Source organism: Amblyomma maculatum, chromosome 5 (genome assembly GCF_055883805.1).
Source record: "Amblyomma maculatum isolate TAMU_Amacu chromosome 5, ASM5588380v1, whole genome shotgun sequence".
In the NCBI taxonomy this organism is placed as follows: domain Eukaryota; kingdom Metazoa; phylum Arthropoda; class Arachnida; order Ixodida; family Ixodidae; genus Amblyomma; species Amblyomma maculatum.
The window spans coordinates 37,012,139-37,029,936 of NC_139348.1; the positions used below are offsets into that span (position 1 = coordinate 37,012,139).

The 17,798-nt window shown below is 43.9% G+C and overlaps 1 protein-coding gene across 1 annotated transcript in view; it reads left to right on the forward strand.

Annotated features, from left to right (window-relative positions):
* The window catches only part of LOC146188054 (uncharacterized), a 61,937-nt gene that overhangs the window by 21,808 nt on the left and 22,331 nt on the right, over positions 1–17,798 (forward strand). The window contains exon 4 of the mRNA XM_084604987.1: positions 12,888–12,985. Within this exon, the coding sequence (XP_084461113.1) occupies positions 12,888–12,985 (98 nt within the window). The remainder of the gene's footprint in view (positions 1–12,887; positions 12,986–17,798) is intronic.

Genomic DNA, 17,798 nt, shown 5'->3' on the forward strand with positions numbered 1-17,798 from the left:
AGAAGGGATGGTCTCTAGGGCTCGACAAGTGGCATAAAGGCCACATTAAATAATGTAGGGGTGATAACGGAGCCCTGGAGCACTCCTTTGTTTGAGGGGAAGTGACCAAAGGGCTTTCCATGGACACACACACTGAACGTTCGATTTGTTAGAAAGGCGTGATTGGAGAGGAGAAACAGGGAGACCAAGAGTTTTTAGGGAGGCAAGAATGGCTGAGTGAAGAATGTTATCATATGCCTTTGTTATGTCTGTAGCGATCACGGTTCTAACAAGATGACTATGCGGAGAGTGGTGAAGCACGTCAGCAGCCAAATTAGCAAGGCCGTACTTCGTTCCTATTTGCGGGTGGAAGCCGATTTGGGATTCTGGATAACAATCATGGAATTCCAACTAACACGATAAACGAGTGGCGAGAATACTTTTGTAAAGCTTGCAGATTGTAGGCGTCAGGAAATTGGACGAAGGGCTGATAGAGATACTAGAGGATGACTTGATTTCGGTATTGGAACAACAATAGAATGCTTCCACTCGTTCGGCATGGCGTTGAATGCATCAAGCAGGGTCTGCAAAGCAGTCCCTTCCAAATTGCGGAATAAGCAGTTTATATTGTTGAACGCTTAAATTACTTTCCAAGTGCTTATCGAGCCGCCTAGGATTGAACGTTACCAATTTTCTCTTTATTACCTATGGTAGGAGGATCCCACACCATACTAGCATACTCCAACACTAACCGTACATAAGCTTTGTAAAGGAGTTCTTTGGTAGCTTGCGGGGAGGAACGCCTGTTTCGACGGAGAAATCCTAAAGATTTCCAGGCCGTTCCAACTATATAACCGACGCGCCGATGCCAGCAAAGCGATGACATGAAATAGACTCCTAAATACTTACATACTTCAACTAATTTCAGATTTGCATGATTTATAGCGAATGCGTACACTAATTTTGTACGTTTCCTCGAAAACGCCATGCACACTGTTTTATCCAAGTTGAGATTCATTTTCCGCACCCCTCATTGTAGGTGTCAAGGTCATTTTGAAGCACATCACAGTCAGTCAGTATTACATGTTATATTTTTATACGGGATACAATCGTCTGTAGACATTTTCATGTGAGACGCTATATTTTCAGTGATATTATTGATGTACAGGAGAAGAGAAAAGGTCCCAAGACGGAATCCCGAGGGACGCCAGACGTCACATCAATAACACGAGATTGACCTCTATGCACAATTACAAATTGCCATCTCGCATGCTGATATTCAGTTACCCCGGCAGTTATGCCACAATCAATATTATAAGCGTACAATATTTGTATACCTAAGCAAATCATGTGGAACGATGTCGAAAGCTTTACTAAAGTCTAAAAAAATACAGTCGACAGTAGTGCTGGTATCTAAGGCTTTGGCAATGTCTAGGACGAATTCGGTCAACTGAGTGACGCACGTGAATCCCTTTTTTAAATCCGTGCTACTGGGGGTTTATTAAGCCAGGAGTCTCAAGCTGTTTTATAATACTTGGATACAAAATATATTCGATAAGTTGACAGGGAACCGAAGAAAGTGAGATAGGACGGTAGTCTGACACTTTATTTTGAGGACCGGATACATTGGAACAAGTGAAGCGACTTTCCAATCGTCCGGAGGGGAACTATCTATTGAACATGAGCATTCCTGAAGAAGAGCATTTGGCAAACCATTCGGGCCGGAAGGCCTAGCAGTGCTCGACCTGTCCAGCAGTATCGTTGCGTCATTAAAGTTAAAAAAGGGATTTTCTGAGGGTGAGGCTGTATTTTCGAAGAGCGTGGCTGAGCCGCTGCTGGCTTTCGCTTGCTTAGAAAATGTTGAGGTGAATGATGCATTGAAATGTTATCAATGTTGCTGTTTGTAGGGGACGAGGTCCAGTCAAGCTGCGAAAAGCGGCTTTTTATCTCGTCTCCACCTAGTTCAATGGAAATAAATATTTATCTAAATATTCGCTTTTATCTGCAGCATCACTGACTTCTGTTCCAGTTTCCAGAAGAGTGGAAGGTACGACACACGGACACACCGGAGAAAGACAGGACATGGCGCTTCAGTCAAATAGGTTAGATTTATAATGGGACCAAATGCACTTCAGGGTGGCCAATAAAATGAACGGATAAATTAAGTTTTACCATTATGGATCCTTGACTTACACCACACTGCTTCACATGATCCGCAGTTGGCGTTTATCCGGGATGACAGAATGTTTTTGTCTACCAGAGTGACCACACCCCCTCCGTGGCTATTGCGATCTCTCCGATAGCTTGCGTATGATTCCGGGAACACTTCATTATCAGCGATATTGCCTGCCAACCATGATTCCGTCCCAATAACTACTGATGGCTTGCCAGTATGAAGAAGGCTACTGAATTCATCAATCTTGTTTCTGACTCTACGACAATTCACCCCCTGACACGAAAGCCTCGAATGTATAATGTCGTGTGGTCATTCAACGTGGTACAACTTGGTTAGTGGTGTCATCGTAGATTGATCTGATGTTATTAATAAGCAGCATGTCTCGCTTGAGTTTTACATTAACAGTGCTGTCTGCTCTACTTTTTGCGAATTCCCAAAGATACCGTGTTTTTCGTCTTAACGTCTCCGAATAATCCTCGTACACATTCATTTCCGTGCCCTTGAAACTTTTAAGGCGAGCTCCTTCAATGGCTCATCCCGTCGTCCTCAAAACCTGTCTGCATGAGCGGCGAAACTGACTGGCCGACAGAGAAGTAATGTCAGCAGTCCGTCTGATGTCACACTGGGATTGTGCTTACCTTAAAAAAAATAATATTAATAAAAAACATCCGTGACTGGGAAGTGAACTCGAACCCTCCGAGCGCCAGCCAATTGTGCAACCGACCAGGCCACGCTACTTTTTTTTCTTTATTGCGAAATGCACATAATGACATAATATAGAGATAAAAATATTTACAAAGTTTGCAGGCCGCTTGCCGGCCGCGAACAATGGACCCGTTTCACTTGTGCAAGATTGCTAAACGTCACCTCGATTTGAGCATCACATTCTGTATCTTTCAAAACGTCATTTATTTTCACAATACACACGGCAAAAAATTCATGCACGTGTCTGGCACCAGCGTCACCGTGACAGTAATCCATAGCAGTAAGCCACTAAGAATGCGGGCACAGCAGGAATATGGCATCGTATGGTATTCCATCGTCGTGATTTGGCAGAAACCTGATACTTAGCAATGTAACAGGAAGATCATTTTGAATGGTACGCTGTAACACGTCCTAAAAAAAGATAGCGTTGTTACACCCAAGGAGTTTATGTTCTATTGTTTCTGTTTTGTTACACAGAAACATGATGTTTCCATTTTCCTTGTACTGACAAATTTTCAAAGCTACTGCTGGTCAAGATGGGTTGAAGAGGGTGAAAAAGATGTGGGTTATGCCCGCAACCAAGACCTTCGTTTCCACCTACACACTGGTACCGTATACCCTACGCTCGTCATGGCATGCCATGTCAACACACGACGGTTGATGATGATGATGAATTGAGGATACGGCATACATACCGGTTAGGGTATGTATGCCGTATCCTCAATTCATCATCATCATCAACCGTCGTGTGTTGACATGGCATGCCATGACGATACCGGTTAGGGTATGTATGCCGTATCCGCCCTTTGTAGCGGGCGGATACGGCATACATACCTTAACCGGTTAGATTAAAAAAAATGGGAAGTAAAAAACACGACAAAAAAGGAGACACAGAGAACAAGGACCGTCAAAGAAAATAGAACATAAAATGTATATGCACTGTCCAGAGTTACGTGACTATATCATCAGCCCATCACTGCTGACACGGATGGATGGAGGGATGGAATATAGGAGCGTCTTCTTTGCAACGGGGTGGTAGCAGTAGCTATCATGCTCATTTTTCTCATTATATCTTAATTGTTGTTTTAGATTGGTTAACTATACCATCATTCTATTTAATAAATTTTTGTTTCTACATTACTAACATTATCTCACTTCTTCGTTTTTAAGCCACCAATCTTCGAGTCGTTTTCTGCTAGCTTCCACCGCCGGTTTATTCACCCAGCCACTGGTATCTCTAAACCCCAGAGCTTCAGGAACAGCATAGAGGAAGGAAACAACTTAGGAGAGGCCCTTGCCATTCCCAATGCATTTGAGAAAGTGTGGCGGAAGTGACGTCAAAATTTAGGGTTAGACAAGTCGCGCCATTAGCAACGGCGACGCGTTGCTATGAAAACTCGGGCCACTAGCAACAGCGTTGCTAAGGGCCCTAGGTACGTGAGCGTCGCGGAGAAACGGTAAAGGAGGAGGAGAGACGTTGCAGCGTCCGGTCGCGGCGCGGCCGCGCCGGCTTCAAAAAAAAAAAAAAAAATGACGTCAGGGCCTCTCCTAAGCTTTCCTTCCTCCATGAGGAACAGTGACTGCGCCTGCATAGGAGAGAGTGTGGCGAACGCCATCTGCCGTCAGCCATGAGGACCAAGCGGGAACGAGTGCGCCCCAACGGCGCCAGGCGGGGCGTTTTGCCTTCCGCGCAGTGAGAAATTGTGAGAAATTTTCTTAAGAGCCTAAAAAGGTGCAAAATTTGGCAGTATTCTGTCGGAGGCAAAGCAAGCTTTTGGAAAAAGGACAGCAGTGGCGCCTTTCCTTTCCTGTAAACAAATTACAGCCGGTGAGCATAGATGCGTTCAATGAAATGCTGGTTACCACCGCAAGATGGACGCTTTCGCCTCATCGCAGTTTAGTGATCCAAAGTCCATCCTAGAAATTATTTCCTTTTTGCATGACCTTCTCTTTTTCCTTATACTAAAAAATATGCGCTATGATCGGAAAGTTTTCCCTTCCTTGAACTCTCCAATCCTTTGCTCTAGTGGAAAAAGCTAATTTAGAACCTTTACAACTCCAACAGTATTATGAGAGAATGGAATGCATGCATTTAATCTACAATGGTAAACTCGGTATAAACAGGAAAACCTATGTCGAGCCTGTTGCCCGGCTAGCCACGCGCGCATATTACTCAAAATAATTAAGAGAGTGCAGCTCTTTTAAAAATTTCTTTTTTCCAAGTACTGTCTGCCAGTGGAGCGCTCTGCATTCTGACGACGTGGAATCTCTCACTCTCGATTATTTCTCATAAAAGCTAAAGAGCCTGTAAATAGTTGAAGCAAACCGGTTTTGTTTGTAGGAAGGGTCGAGAGAACTTTAATTCTTTACCAATTAATTTGTGTTGTAGGATAGGATAGGATAGGAAATACGTTAGTTTCTCTACGAGTTTCTCTACGAGGGGTGTTGTAGTTGACATCTCCTGCTGCAGGAGTACATGCTGCCGACAACCTCCTTTAGGCTTCCAAAGCTATCTGTCCTGGGTGGGGGGGGGGGGGGGGGGGAGGCATCATTCTGTTTTCTCCTTTTTCATCCGCCATGTATCATGTAGAGCTTTTTAGGCTTTAATGCATTCAGTATTTTTACCAACTCCCGCCCAAGGCCTTCTGCGAAGACTGGCAGTATTTGCAAAATCAATAAATGAGCCCTTAACAACAACTCCATGTCCAAGTTTACGCTTCCTGCGTTCGAGGTAGGTCTTATACACTTGATGATAATGCACGGCATATTGCCCTTGCAAAGCTTTCAGCAAATCTCAAACACTTTTTAAGCAAAACCCCATTCTCTTGAATAATTCGAAGACATAGAGTATGCTAGAAATTTTTAACTCCTCAATCGTTTTCCTCGCTTATGAAAACTGCTCTGTTGCATCAAGTTTGACTTATACCTAGCCGTTCTCATCTTCCATAAATCGTTTTAATTGTTGTGTTATGGTACGACGGTTCCGTAATTTGTTGGCGGAGTACTTGAAAGTACTGTACTATAAGCCGAGAGTAAGCCGCGAAGTTCGTTTGGTATCCTTTCGTGCTTTTGATGGCTGTGCACTTGTCTGTGGTTAATATCCAGAAAGCGTTTGCCTCTTGCTAACAATAAGGCCGAATGATGTTGACAGTCCATGTGAAAACCAATTGCCATTTGCGTGCATTTACAAATCTGTGGCGTGTTAAGTCATAGAACTACACGGGTAAATAGTAAATGTCCGCTTGTGTATATTTACGGCATATGTGCTAATGCCATATGGTATTGCTTTTTCACTGCTTCCTAATAAAATGTAGTAGATACTTCTCAGGAGCGCCCGTTTCAGTCCCGTTGCTCCGTTTAAGCAGCAAATGCAAGAATAGTTTCTCCGCATGTTTATTTGCTGTTAGTCATGGCTGTACAAAAGAACGTATTATATGTCTTAAAATATTTAGTTGGCGAGCAGGTATTGATTCATGGTGAGAGAAAATAGCGCACAATGTAAAGGCTAGGGACTAGAAGAAAGATGAACACAGGGCGAGCGCTGAACTCAAAACTAATGCTTTATTGATAAAACGTTGAATATATATGGGATGAAAGGCGTGACTCGCCGAAACGAGGAAACCAAAAAGTGCACGCGAAGCTCAGAAACAGCCAAGAAACACGGGCTCATTATCAGAAGAATCTATGCAAGGTTTTCTAACGCAGCTGCGTTGCTCCGGGGCAATAGAGTATGCTATTGTCACTTCCCGCATGGCCTTATCTTTGCGGGCGTATAACACCTGACTTAACAAAGTAGGATAGAATAGGATAGGAAATACGTTAGTTTCTCTAGGAGGGTCTTGTGCTAGTTGCAGAAGAGTTCCATCTTCCGTCTTCTCACAGGGTCGGTGCCCCTATTCCAGGGCTCCGCTGAGCTTCGCTGTTCGCTGGGCGTGCTGGATGATCGTAGTTGGCAATCCAAATCGCCACTGAAGAGCCGGCTCTCCCACTGTTCCGCACTCGGGTCTTTACGAAAGCTGTTATTTTTACATTGCCACGTGATGTGGTATAACGAAGGTTTGCTACCACACCATGGGCAGGTATCCCAATATTGTGACGGGTAAATTTTACTTAGGGTATGCAGGTTAGGGAATGTTCCGGTCTGCAGTCTTCGCCAGTACACTGCCTCTTGCTGTTTTAGATCCCGATAAGGCGGCGGATAGCGGATCCGTACCCCCTTATAGTAGTTCAGAATGTCTGAGTACGTAGGGCCGACTCGCTCGGGTAGGTCGTCCGATTGGGAAGCTCGGCTCGTGTACCCTCGAGCTACCTGATCGGCGCGTTCGTTCCCCGCTATGTCGGTGTGTCCTGGCACCCAGTAGATATTGTTTTTTACTTTTGATGGGGTCGCGTTATGGAGGAGCCTGAGCGCGGCGCGACCTATGCGGCCGTTCATGTAGTTACGGCACGTTTCTCTAGAATCTGTAAGAATGGTAAGGGACGTGTTGCTTCGATACCCGGCTACCACCGCAAGAGCAACGGCCAGCTCCTCCCCTTTGGTTACCGTGCATTCCTTGACTGAGGCGCTAGCTAGTTCCTTTAGGTTAGAATCAATAGCTACCGCCACTGCGCTATTATGTGAGCTTCCTGTATACGGAGCCGCGTCCGTGTATACCGTTGTGGATCTTGTAGCTAAATGTAGTTGTACATACTTCGCCCGGGCTGCTCTACGGGCCACATTCAAGTTGGGGTCCATGTTCCGGGGAAAGGAGCTAACCTTTAGCGTCCGGTTAGCGGCGAATTGCGTCCGGTATGCTCGCAATACGATTCTCAATTTGCGCCGTTGCACCTAGCCCCAGTCGCCTAAGAAGCGAGCGCCCCGTAGGAGTCTGCTGGAGCCTGGCTATCTGCGTGACCAGTTGGGCTTCTTTGATCTCTTTGAAGGTGGTGTGAACGCCAAGAGCTAGTAGTTTTGCGTTAGAGGTGTTCATTGGTAGGTGCAGGGCTGTCTTGTAAGCTTTGCGGATGATGATATCTGCACTTTCCACTTCTCCTTTGTTGAGGTTGAAATACGGGAGGGTGTAGCCTACACGACTGAGTATCAGGCTCTGAACCAGGCGCAGGGCATCCCCCTCTCGCATACCACTCCGCTCCTGCGACACACGCGTGATCATCCTTGCGACCTGAGTGGTCGATTGCTTGAGAAGGCCGAGCGTATGGCCGCATCGCTGATTGTTCTGAAGCCACATTCCAAGTAGTGTGTTTCCCCTCAACCCTGCCGTGGTGGCGAAAGAAAGAAGAAGCCGTTCAGTGCGGCTGTGCCTAAAATTCTCCTTGCTGGAAACAGCGCATCGACCAATTACGCATATCACTAACGTTACAGATATGCGTAATCGTCGGAGGCAACATCAGTTAAGGTACCATCTCTGCCGAAAGTAACCAGGCTGCGTGTTCGGCTTCTCAGTCGGGTAGCACAGAATTCGTACCACTTCTGATGCTGTGCATCTCTGCAAAGTAAAGGCGAGCCTCCTGTCCTCACTTCTCAACAATTTAAGTAATACTCTTGTTTGGGCGAGTTGGTTCTCAACAATTTGTGATCCTCTGGGAATCTACTTAAAATACAAGCGAGAAGCAAAACGTGCAGCCTGGTTACTTTTGGCAAAGACGGTACCTTTTAAAGAAATGGAGCGTGTCTGTAGCAGCCATCAAAAAAACAAAGTTGCTCTGATGAAGAGACAGAAGCTGTTCTCGAGCCCTTTTTTTCCGGAATATAACATTATTGTTAGCCACGCGAGAGACTTATCCGGAGGGTGTATGCTTCTTGGCCAAAACACAAGAGATGACAGCCATGTCTTATTACATAAATGGCGAGGAGTGACTTACATGCTGTGACATTACAATTTCAGGTGTGCAGTGCCGAATTATTTGTGTCTATGCTCCCGTAAAGCTCCGAGCTAGAAGGCTTTTCTTTCTGTCATTAACTGTCCAATTGTGCACGGATCGCAAAATTTATATTTGCGAGACTAATTGTGCTTGTAGGCATGAGGGCCGCTCAGTGTCATGTAAGAGATACAACCCTAGTGCTTCAATGCTTACCAATTTTGCTGGGGAATATAATCTTGTTGGTGTGGGACTGGAAAAAGGAAACAGTATTAATTTCACTCATTTTCAGTTTTACTCTAATGCCCGCCTTGACCGAATTTACGTTTCTGTATACACGTTAGCAAGTGTGTTTGGCTACTGGGTGCGCCCCATTTCTTCAGTGACCACTGCATGGTGCCTTTTCAGATAGAGGGTACTCGGCACATTACTTCACCCTCGATGGGAGCTGTGGAAGATGAACAACTGTCTGCTCTCAGATGAAATCTTTCAGCGTGCTGTATCTACTTGCTGAACTAGTGGCAAAGGTGCACCGTGCGTCCCGACTTGTCGGTGAATCTAATAAGCAAAGATGTATTTCAGAAAGTATAGACGCTGTAATTAGTTATAAGCCGCCAAACAGCAACATACCGGTTCGTCGAACTGTCTCGTATCTAAAAGAAAATTCTCTTAGTGTGGTGTTAGCGGACAAGGAAGGGGGTTTCGCTGTATTCCCACAAGGCACCTTCGCATCTAAAGCACTCGAAGCCATTAATTCGGTTTTTCTCCAGCAAAAGGAGAAGTCTGTGACCGCAGCAAAGAAAAAAACTAAACAGATATACGTTAGGCAAGACTTAAACTGTCTCCTTAAAAGCATTGATGACAGTGAGAACAATACTTTGAAAATGTTCTTTGCCGCAAAAACACACAAGATTGGATGCCCTCTTCGTGTCATAATTTCTGAGAACGGCATTTGGCAAAAGTCAGTTTCTATGTTCATCAATTCACGTTTAAAAGTCCTGCAAATCGATAATCCCTTTATGATCAAAAGTTCCTACGAAGTTATAGAGTTTTTAAAAGATCACAAAGGGGAGGATACTTTTGCCTTCTCCATCGACATCAAAGATTTTTATTATTCAATACCAACAGATAAATTGCTTAAAGCAGTTAAAGAGTGCATTGATCACCATGGTGCCATAGCTTTCCAGAACGTTTCGGGTATGTCCGTTGGAGGCTTTCTCGAAATAATGTCTGTATATCTATCCTCAACATTTTGTACATGGAATAATCGCGTTTACCTTCAAAAATCAGGAATACCCATTGGGTCATGTATAGCCCCCATTTTGAGTGACATATTTCTAGCTTCCATAGACAGGATTTTGGCCTCAGTCCTTCCCAGCCAGTCAGTGGTACGTATACTCAGATACGTTGACGATTACCTAGTGATCATAAATAGTCACAGCCAGCCTTTCCAGTCAACCGTACAGAATCTTATGAATGTTTTCACTTCAGCTATGTTTCCTCTTGTCTTGACACATGAGTTGCCTGAGGAACATACTATCAGATTTCTTGACATCAAGCTGGGTTTCCAAGACCACAACATTTGTTGGACCTATGAGCCACGCAATAAGGAACCAGTTGTCCCTTACCATTCAGCTCATTCAAAATTGGTGAAGCGAGCCATTGCTGGCCTGTGCTTGTCTAATGCGCTGAAAAAATCATGCCCACACAGCATGCTTTCAAGTTATGAAAAACAATGCAGTAGATTATCTCAAGCAGGCTATCCCACGCACCTTATTATATCTGTATCCCAGAAGCTTCTAAAGCAGATAAATATACAAGGCAGGCAATGTGAAGGAGTTCGTGATAATAAGGATAATCAGAAACAGAAGGTCGCAGTCATTCCGTACGGCCACGCCTTGCCCCATAAGCTCAATAAGATTATGATTCAGGCTAAAGTAAAAGTAGTGTTTTCCGCACCAGAAAAGTTGGCTAACATTTGCCATTGTGTCAACCATCCTACCAAGAACCTGCAGGACCAATCATAAAAAGCAATTCATCCCATGTGAAAACAAAGTCATCTATTCAATCCCCCTAACATGTGGTGACAAATACATCGGACAGACAGGAAGATGCATCAATGATCGTTTGCGAGAACACAACAAAGATGCAAAAAGGTGACAAAGGACATATCGCAGACCATATCAAAAACTGCAGCGAATGTCTACCAAATTTTCAACAATGCAGAGTCATAGGACATCACGCTGATCAACTGACTAGGGAAGTGATTGAGACTTTTAACATAAAAACTAATAAATACATCTGTGTCAGTGCTCCGTCTGTGCTTCTGTCCGACAAGGAAATAAGGTTTCTATCTGCAGAACATTGGTCGCCATCGTTTAACTCGCCGTTAAAGTTTAAGCAGTTTTTAGCAGTAACCTGTCAATTTTATGCATTCCACTCCTTTTGTATATTTTATCAATTTTAGCATGTTTCGATGCTTCACTTTTATCGTTTTATAGCTCTTTACACCTTGTCACATTAACTGCTTCCCATCTTTCGAATGTATCTGTTCACTTCAATCATCTCTTTTTAGATTATATCGTCTGTTACCCTCATCAACCTACCACGCTCTTATCGCCTTTACGGCCCCCTACACCATGTTTGACGTCGACTACTTCTGGTTTTATCACCCAGTTTTCTTCTTGTATATTGCTCACTTATGTTCAATAAATCAGTTGTAAGTCAGCGCTCGTGTTGTACGTTTCGTTCTCTCGTCCCTATTATTTTGCGCTGTTTTAGAATGTATCTACTTGTTTGAAAGACATACGGCCGCTCCATCAACTGTCAGTTTCTCACTAGTGGGACTTGTTTAAACAGGAGGTCAAAAACTGAGCAAATGAAGCGTCAGCAAGAAGAGCATTCCTGAAGGGACACCACCTTCATGAGCTTGGGCGCACACTAAATGCGGTACATGAGCTGAGGGTTAGCTCGGGTGCCTATCTCGAATAAAATATTAACGTAAAAGCAGAGCTTCAACATTATGCGACGGAAAGATACAAGGGGGCCTTGATAAGATGTAGATCCTGAAGATTTCTTGATGAGCAGCCTTCTCGTCGACCCTGAGTGGCGAAAGAGGGAATGCTGTCGAGAAGAAATTATTGGAAATTCTTTATTGTGATTGCACATACAGCGATGCTGCTGGTATTCTTGCTGCTTTCTTTGACTATTATCGGAAGCTGTTTGGCAGTTGTTAAGATCGAAATCAGAATTCCGATTACTAGACAGTGGCGGACGAAATTAAATCGGCCCTTTCTAGCATTCAAAGCCAGAAATCTACTGGCCCAGATGGTATTACTGCCAATTCTATGAAACATTTTCACCGTGCCTAGCGCCCGTTTTGAGGGAAGTTTTCCATGCATCTTATGATGTTAGTTTTCTGCCGCTCACTTTCTATTCCGGGCTCACATTAAATAATTCCCCAAAGCAAATATATTAATCGGCTGAAAACTGTTGAATGATATCCTCCAATTTCCCTCTGTATTGTTCACCGCAAAATTTTTGCCAAGGTTCTTTGTTGCCGTCTGCAGCTGGTCATTATGGACTTAATAGGTTCGCGTCAGGTATGTGGTATCAGACGCCGCAGTATACAAACACTTATTCATATTGTAGGTTCATTATTGGAGACAGTATCAGATGAGACGAACCAAGTAGCTCTGATTCAAATTGACCTGGCCAAGGAATTTGATAACGTTCAGCACGATTCTTGTTCGCGGTCTTAGAGTACGCAAATATTGGTGATGCTTTGCTCAAAGGCATAAAGCTGTGCTATAAGAACTCCTATACAAGGCTATTTGTCAATCAGGAGCTAACGAAATCTATACCACTAGAATCATCTATTCGTCAAGGATGTCCACTGTCTCCATTGATGTTTGTCCTGTATCTGGAACCCCTCTGTCTCAGTAGTTTCGTGGTTTCTTTCTGACTCAATGCTAAGTTAAGATTCTACCCTTCGTTGATGATGTCGAGCTCTTTTGTTCTGACAAAAAAGAATGTACCTGAGGCTTCACACTTGACTAAGCAATTCTGCGATGTATCAGGAGAGGTTCTTAATTTAGATAAATCCAAGGGTCTTTGGTCATTGCGGCATTAGGCCAAGCCAATTTGATGTCATATGCTGGGATTGTAGCCCTCTTCGGAACCTAGGGGTTCCACTGCACCAAGTTCGCAACAGTGCAGCCTACTGGGATCCACAAATTGTACCTATGCAGCGACAAACACAGGCTTGTATGGGTTAGGAACTCTCAGTTTTTGCTAGGGCACAGGTCCGTAACATATTTTTGCTTCATTTTGAAGGTAGCGCGAAAAAACGAGGACCAAGAGTAGAAGTACACAACACGAGCGCGTTTTCACAACTAAACTTTTTATTGAAAAACACGGAATAAATACCCATCTCGCGAAACTAAAACACAAAAAAGGTGATAGCATCAAGTACAGGAAAAGTGTAGGGCATGATACAGCTGGTGGGGGTGCTTACTGATTAAGAGAAGATGTAAAAACAAAAGCACAAAAGCTTCATAGTCACGAAAGCAAAGAAGACTTACCTAAAAAGATGAAGGAAGCGACGGGAGATATTAGTTCCATGTGTGGTCTAGATATGCGAGTTCTTTTTGTGTTAGAGCAATCTCTTGGTCCTCGTTTTTTCGCGCTACCTTCAAAATGAACCAGATTCAACTCGCCCAACTTTCAACCTTACTAATATTTTTGCTTGCGAAGCTTGCGTATGTCCTTCAATTCCTGCGTGTGCGAGGAAGAAGGTGCAAGTAATAAACAAATTATTTACAACATTTCTGTGGCGCTCTAAATGGGAGCCCATACGGTGTGACAACTTGTACCGTCCCTTAGAATCTGGCGGATGGGCCTTGTTCCCTTGTTCGTGCATCAACTTGTTTCCCCCCCCCCCCCTTTTTTTTTCAAATCGCAAACCACCACTTTCTTGTAGCTGTGCTCATTTGGCGTCTCATTCCTCATTGGCCTTACTTATTCGCGCCAACTGGGCAGGCTGAAGAGGGGGCTTTATGGGGATTTCTTAACGAGGTTGCTGATACTTTCAGTATCTGCACTGTGCTCTTCTCTTTAGATTACCTGTATAGCCTCTCGAGAAAGCAGATGACCCAAGTTCTCAGTGAGTCTGTTCTCTACACGGTTGTATCGTCACCCTTAACTGCGGTTATTTGATACCACTGTTTTAAAGCGTGTTAGGCGAATGTACATTCAGGCAGCCGCAAAAACGTTCTTTTTCAAACTACACACAGCGACCTGTCAAGACATGTTTTCATGATAAGGAGATGTTTGCGCCCTAGACGGTGAATTGCCGTCTGGGTAGCGTGTTCGAGATAATTGATCATTGCTTTATTATGTGTCGAGATGTTATGTTCTTTTGGGACAAACTCTAATGAACTCTTAAGAATGACATTGAAATTACACCATATACTATTAGATTTTTGCTTGTTGACAAAAACTATGCTGTGCTGTATGATTGATTGCTGTTGATGGAACTATTCAGCCTTTGGAAAAGTCCTATGATGGACACACATACCAAGCCACCAAGATCGTCCAAATTCGTGTTTCATGAGCAGTGTGCTTTAGTGAGAATTGTATATGCTGCACGCGAAGAACCTCCAAACTAGCTGCCGTACCTAGATGCATGTGTGCCTCCCTGAATTTTGATGTTTTGATGGTGGTGAAGTGTCGGGTCAGGGATATGGCAGGCTCGAGTTCAGCAGCCCGGTAACTTGAGATATGAACAACTTTGAATAAGTGAAGTTTTTATTTTTTACCGAAGTTTTCCCACACAATAAATTAAAAAACCCGCCTTGGTGGTGCAGTGGTTACGGCGACCGACTACTGTACTCTAATGCGGGATCGAATCCCGGCTTCGGCGGCGCTTTTGAATAGAGGCGAAAACGTAAGCGCCTGTGTGCTGTACTATGGTAGCGCACTTTAATGAACACCAGGTGGTCAAATATTTCCACTACGGCGTCTGTCGAAGCCTAAGTCGCTTTGGGACGTTAAATCCTACAACCCAGTACGACGTTTCCTTCATTTTATTTCTTCGCACATCAGGCAGTGAGTGACAAGTTAAGACTGCCATTGCCATTTGCCTTATTATTTTTGGCGTCTTACAATCGCTAGCTCAAGCCGCGTGAAAATTCTGACCAGTGTAAAGGGCTGCTTAAGAAAGTGGAAGGCTGTGAACAACGCCTGTGCGGCAGTTGACAAACGGGTCACTGTGCGCGACACGGCATTCTTTTTTTTTTATTTCCAGTCTTTGTTCCTTTCAATCGCTGCAGACAATTGCTTTAGCCTGACGAGTGCTGAAAGTAGTGCATGACACTGATTATTTCCCGTAAATTCTTTAACCCATGGGAAACCTGATGGAAATAAGGTAGAGCTGAAATTTTTGTTTTACTTTTTGGGACGGCTGAGCTGTGCTGGCTGGGCCTCCTGTCGCTTGACGTACTTAAGCAACCAATAGCAAGCCTCAGGTATTATAGTAGCTTTATACCCGGCGCTCCTTATAATAGTCAATTGCGATTAGAAAATATCAATGATATCGTGGTGGCAGGACTTTGCCAAGGCATTCCACAGGCAGGAACTAACAGTGCAGTTCACTAATTTCGATTGGTCTGAGTGGGAATTCCGCAATGGCTTAGCCGAGCTGGCGTTGTATTTCCAGCACACATGATCGTGGATGAAAAGTAGTCGCAAATCTAAATACTGCTTCTCTTCGCCTACGGGCGTCTCGAAAGAGAAGTGCGAACCGGACCCACACTTTCTAAATACTGATATGTCAGCCATATGACCTAGAAACCGTCCAACCATGTAATATATATTCCACCTTTGACCCACATGTAGTCAGTCCTTGTCTGTAGAATAGACACACTCTGCAGAATGCACACACAGCTTTAAAGTTAATAGGTTAAACTGATAAAAATTGGTGATATTCCTTTTGCTCGAGGTATTTACACATGCGCACAGCTTACCAAAGCGGACGTAATGAAAATACTCTTGGTACAGCACTGCTCTGCGCCACTTCCTTAGGAAACGCATGCAAAGCAGCCAAAATGGGGTCACCGCGGCCACCTCTTAGCTTGAACATATCAGGGACAACTATATGAGGAGCGATGGATTGTTTGCGAAGAGCTGAATGACAGGAAAAGTCGTGATCGTGCGGCATTGCTTGGAAAAGCTATGCCAAGGGTTTAATACTAAGTAAATGGCGGCGGTAGCTGAGCGGACGACAAAACTCGCTGTGGCTTAATTTTTCCTTTTACTTTCTTTTACTTAGTACCTCCACAATCCATGTAATTGTTGTCCGTTGGTAGTCTTCTACTTCGGTATACGGGCGTTGTGTGCTCTTGTGCTGTACATATTGTCTCCTACTATTTACCGCGCGGCGGTGGCACATACTTTTGCAACAGGCGGATTAGCGGCGAGGCCACACGGTAAAAGAACATATTACATTTAGGTTTTCAGGAACGTTTTCAGACCTGTTTCTGACTGCAAAGGGCGAAGCCATCGCATGAGTGTGGTAATAATCTCAAAGGAGACCATCCATCCATTGCCTCAGAGCACAATACAGCCTTCTCACCGGTCATTGCCTTCCATTGCTAATTTCATTCTTAGCAACGCCGGCATAATCGGCTTTTGCTACACGCCTTAGTTGCTATAGATTCCAGACTTTTTTAGTTCATTATAAAGAGAGACTGCAGAGAAATGATGTAGCATAGCTGAGGACGGAAGGCGCCTATCTCGCCATTGCATGGATCAGAAACTTGCGAGCAGGATGCAGGGACATGTGGGCGAAAAGTCATTAGAAGAAATAGCCGCTACTATGCACAGCGAGTGTTCTTAGAAAGATACGCCCGACATCCGCTCGGAAGTGAACTGGTCCTTAACCCAGCGATTCGTGCGGATAAAATAAGATTTGTTTCGTCACACGTGGCGTGCCGAATCCCTGAAAAACCTCAGCTTTAAAAAGGCAGGCAGAAAATCTCTGCAGCCACTTGCTCCCCAGGAGTTAACAACGAAGCTGCAAATATGAAGGCCTTCTTTGTTCTGCTGGCTATTGAAATCGCCCTCTGTACTGCCCAAACGGGTAAGCCGACGTTCTGCAATCGCAAAGTGTCAATTTATTGCACTGCATGTTCTTTGAATTCATTTACGAAATTCAGGAAACACGCGCTAATGTAGCACACCACCGATTGCGGGCTGTTCTGGAAATGGATGGAATTAGTTTGCAAAGATATATCATTTGGAGAAAACGACAGTCAGTTGTTTTTCTTGTTGCTGGTGTTGTTAATCTCAACGCTCGATGACAAAGCTCGATAAATAAATTAATGGAACAGAAAATATAATGGACCATAAAAGAAGGAATAATATATATATATATATATATATATATATCTATCTTTGCAAACCAAAAAAGGGCACGGAAGGTCCCTGTCCTTTTTTTACATTTCTCCAAATCGGCGAAGTGATAGAGTACAGCGGAAATACAAGTAACATATGTAAGGCTTTTCTTAGGCGTTAGAAAAATTATATTTTAATCAATAATGCAAGGACGATCAGAAAATGTGGCCTTTCTTTTGTTGCGCAACACGTGCTAGGGAATACGCGGTAAGCCTGCGGGAACAGTTCGGTGCATTTCGACCAATTAGAAATAGCAAGAGCTATCATAGATCTAAGTGCGGTGCTCAGTGCTTAATTTTTATTGTCGTTTTTTTAACCTACTTTTCTTTCTTGGCATGCACTCTTTCTGAATGCCAACTAAGCTCGTTTGGAACAGATTTTTCGAATGCGGCTTGAGTGCCCTTAGAGCTTCCAACATCCTACGGCTGCATCACTAATCTCGCACCCTCAAACATGAAATCTCTCCTTTACTACTATATACTGCAGTCCCTTCTTGAGAAACTCTGAGGAACCTGCACACATGGAACCTTAAAACAGGCAAAACACATATGATATAAATGTATGTGGACACTGAATGTGTATTTCAATGTTTAATAATTTCCCTCTGTAATGTTTGGACTTCCCT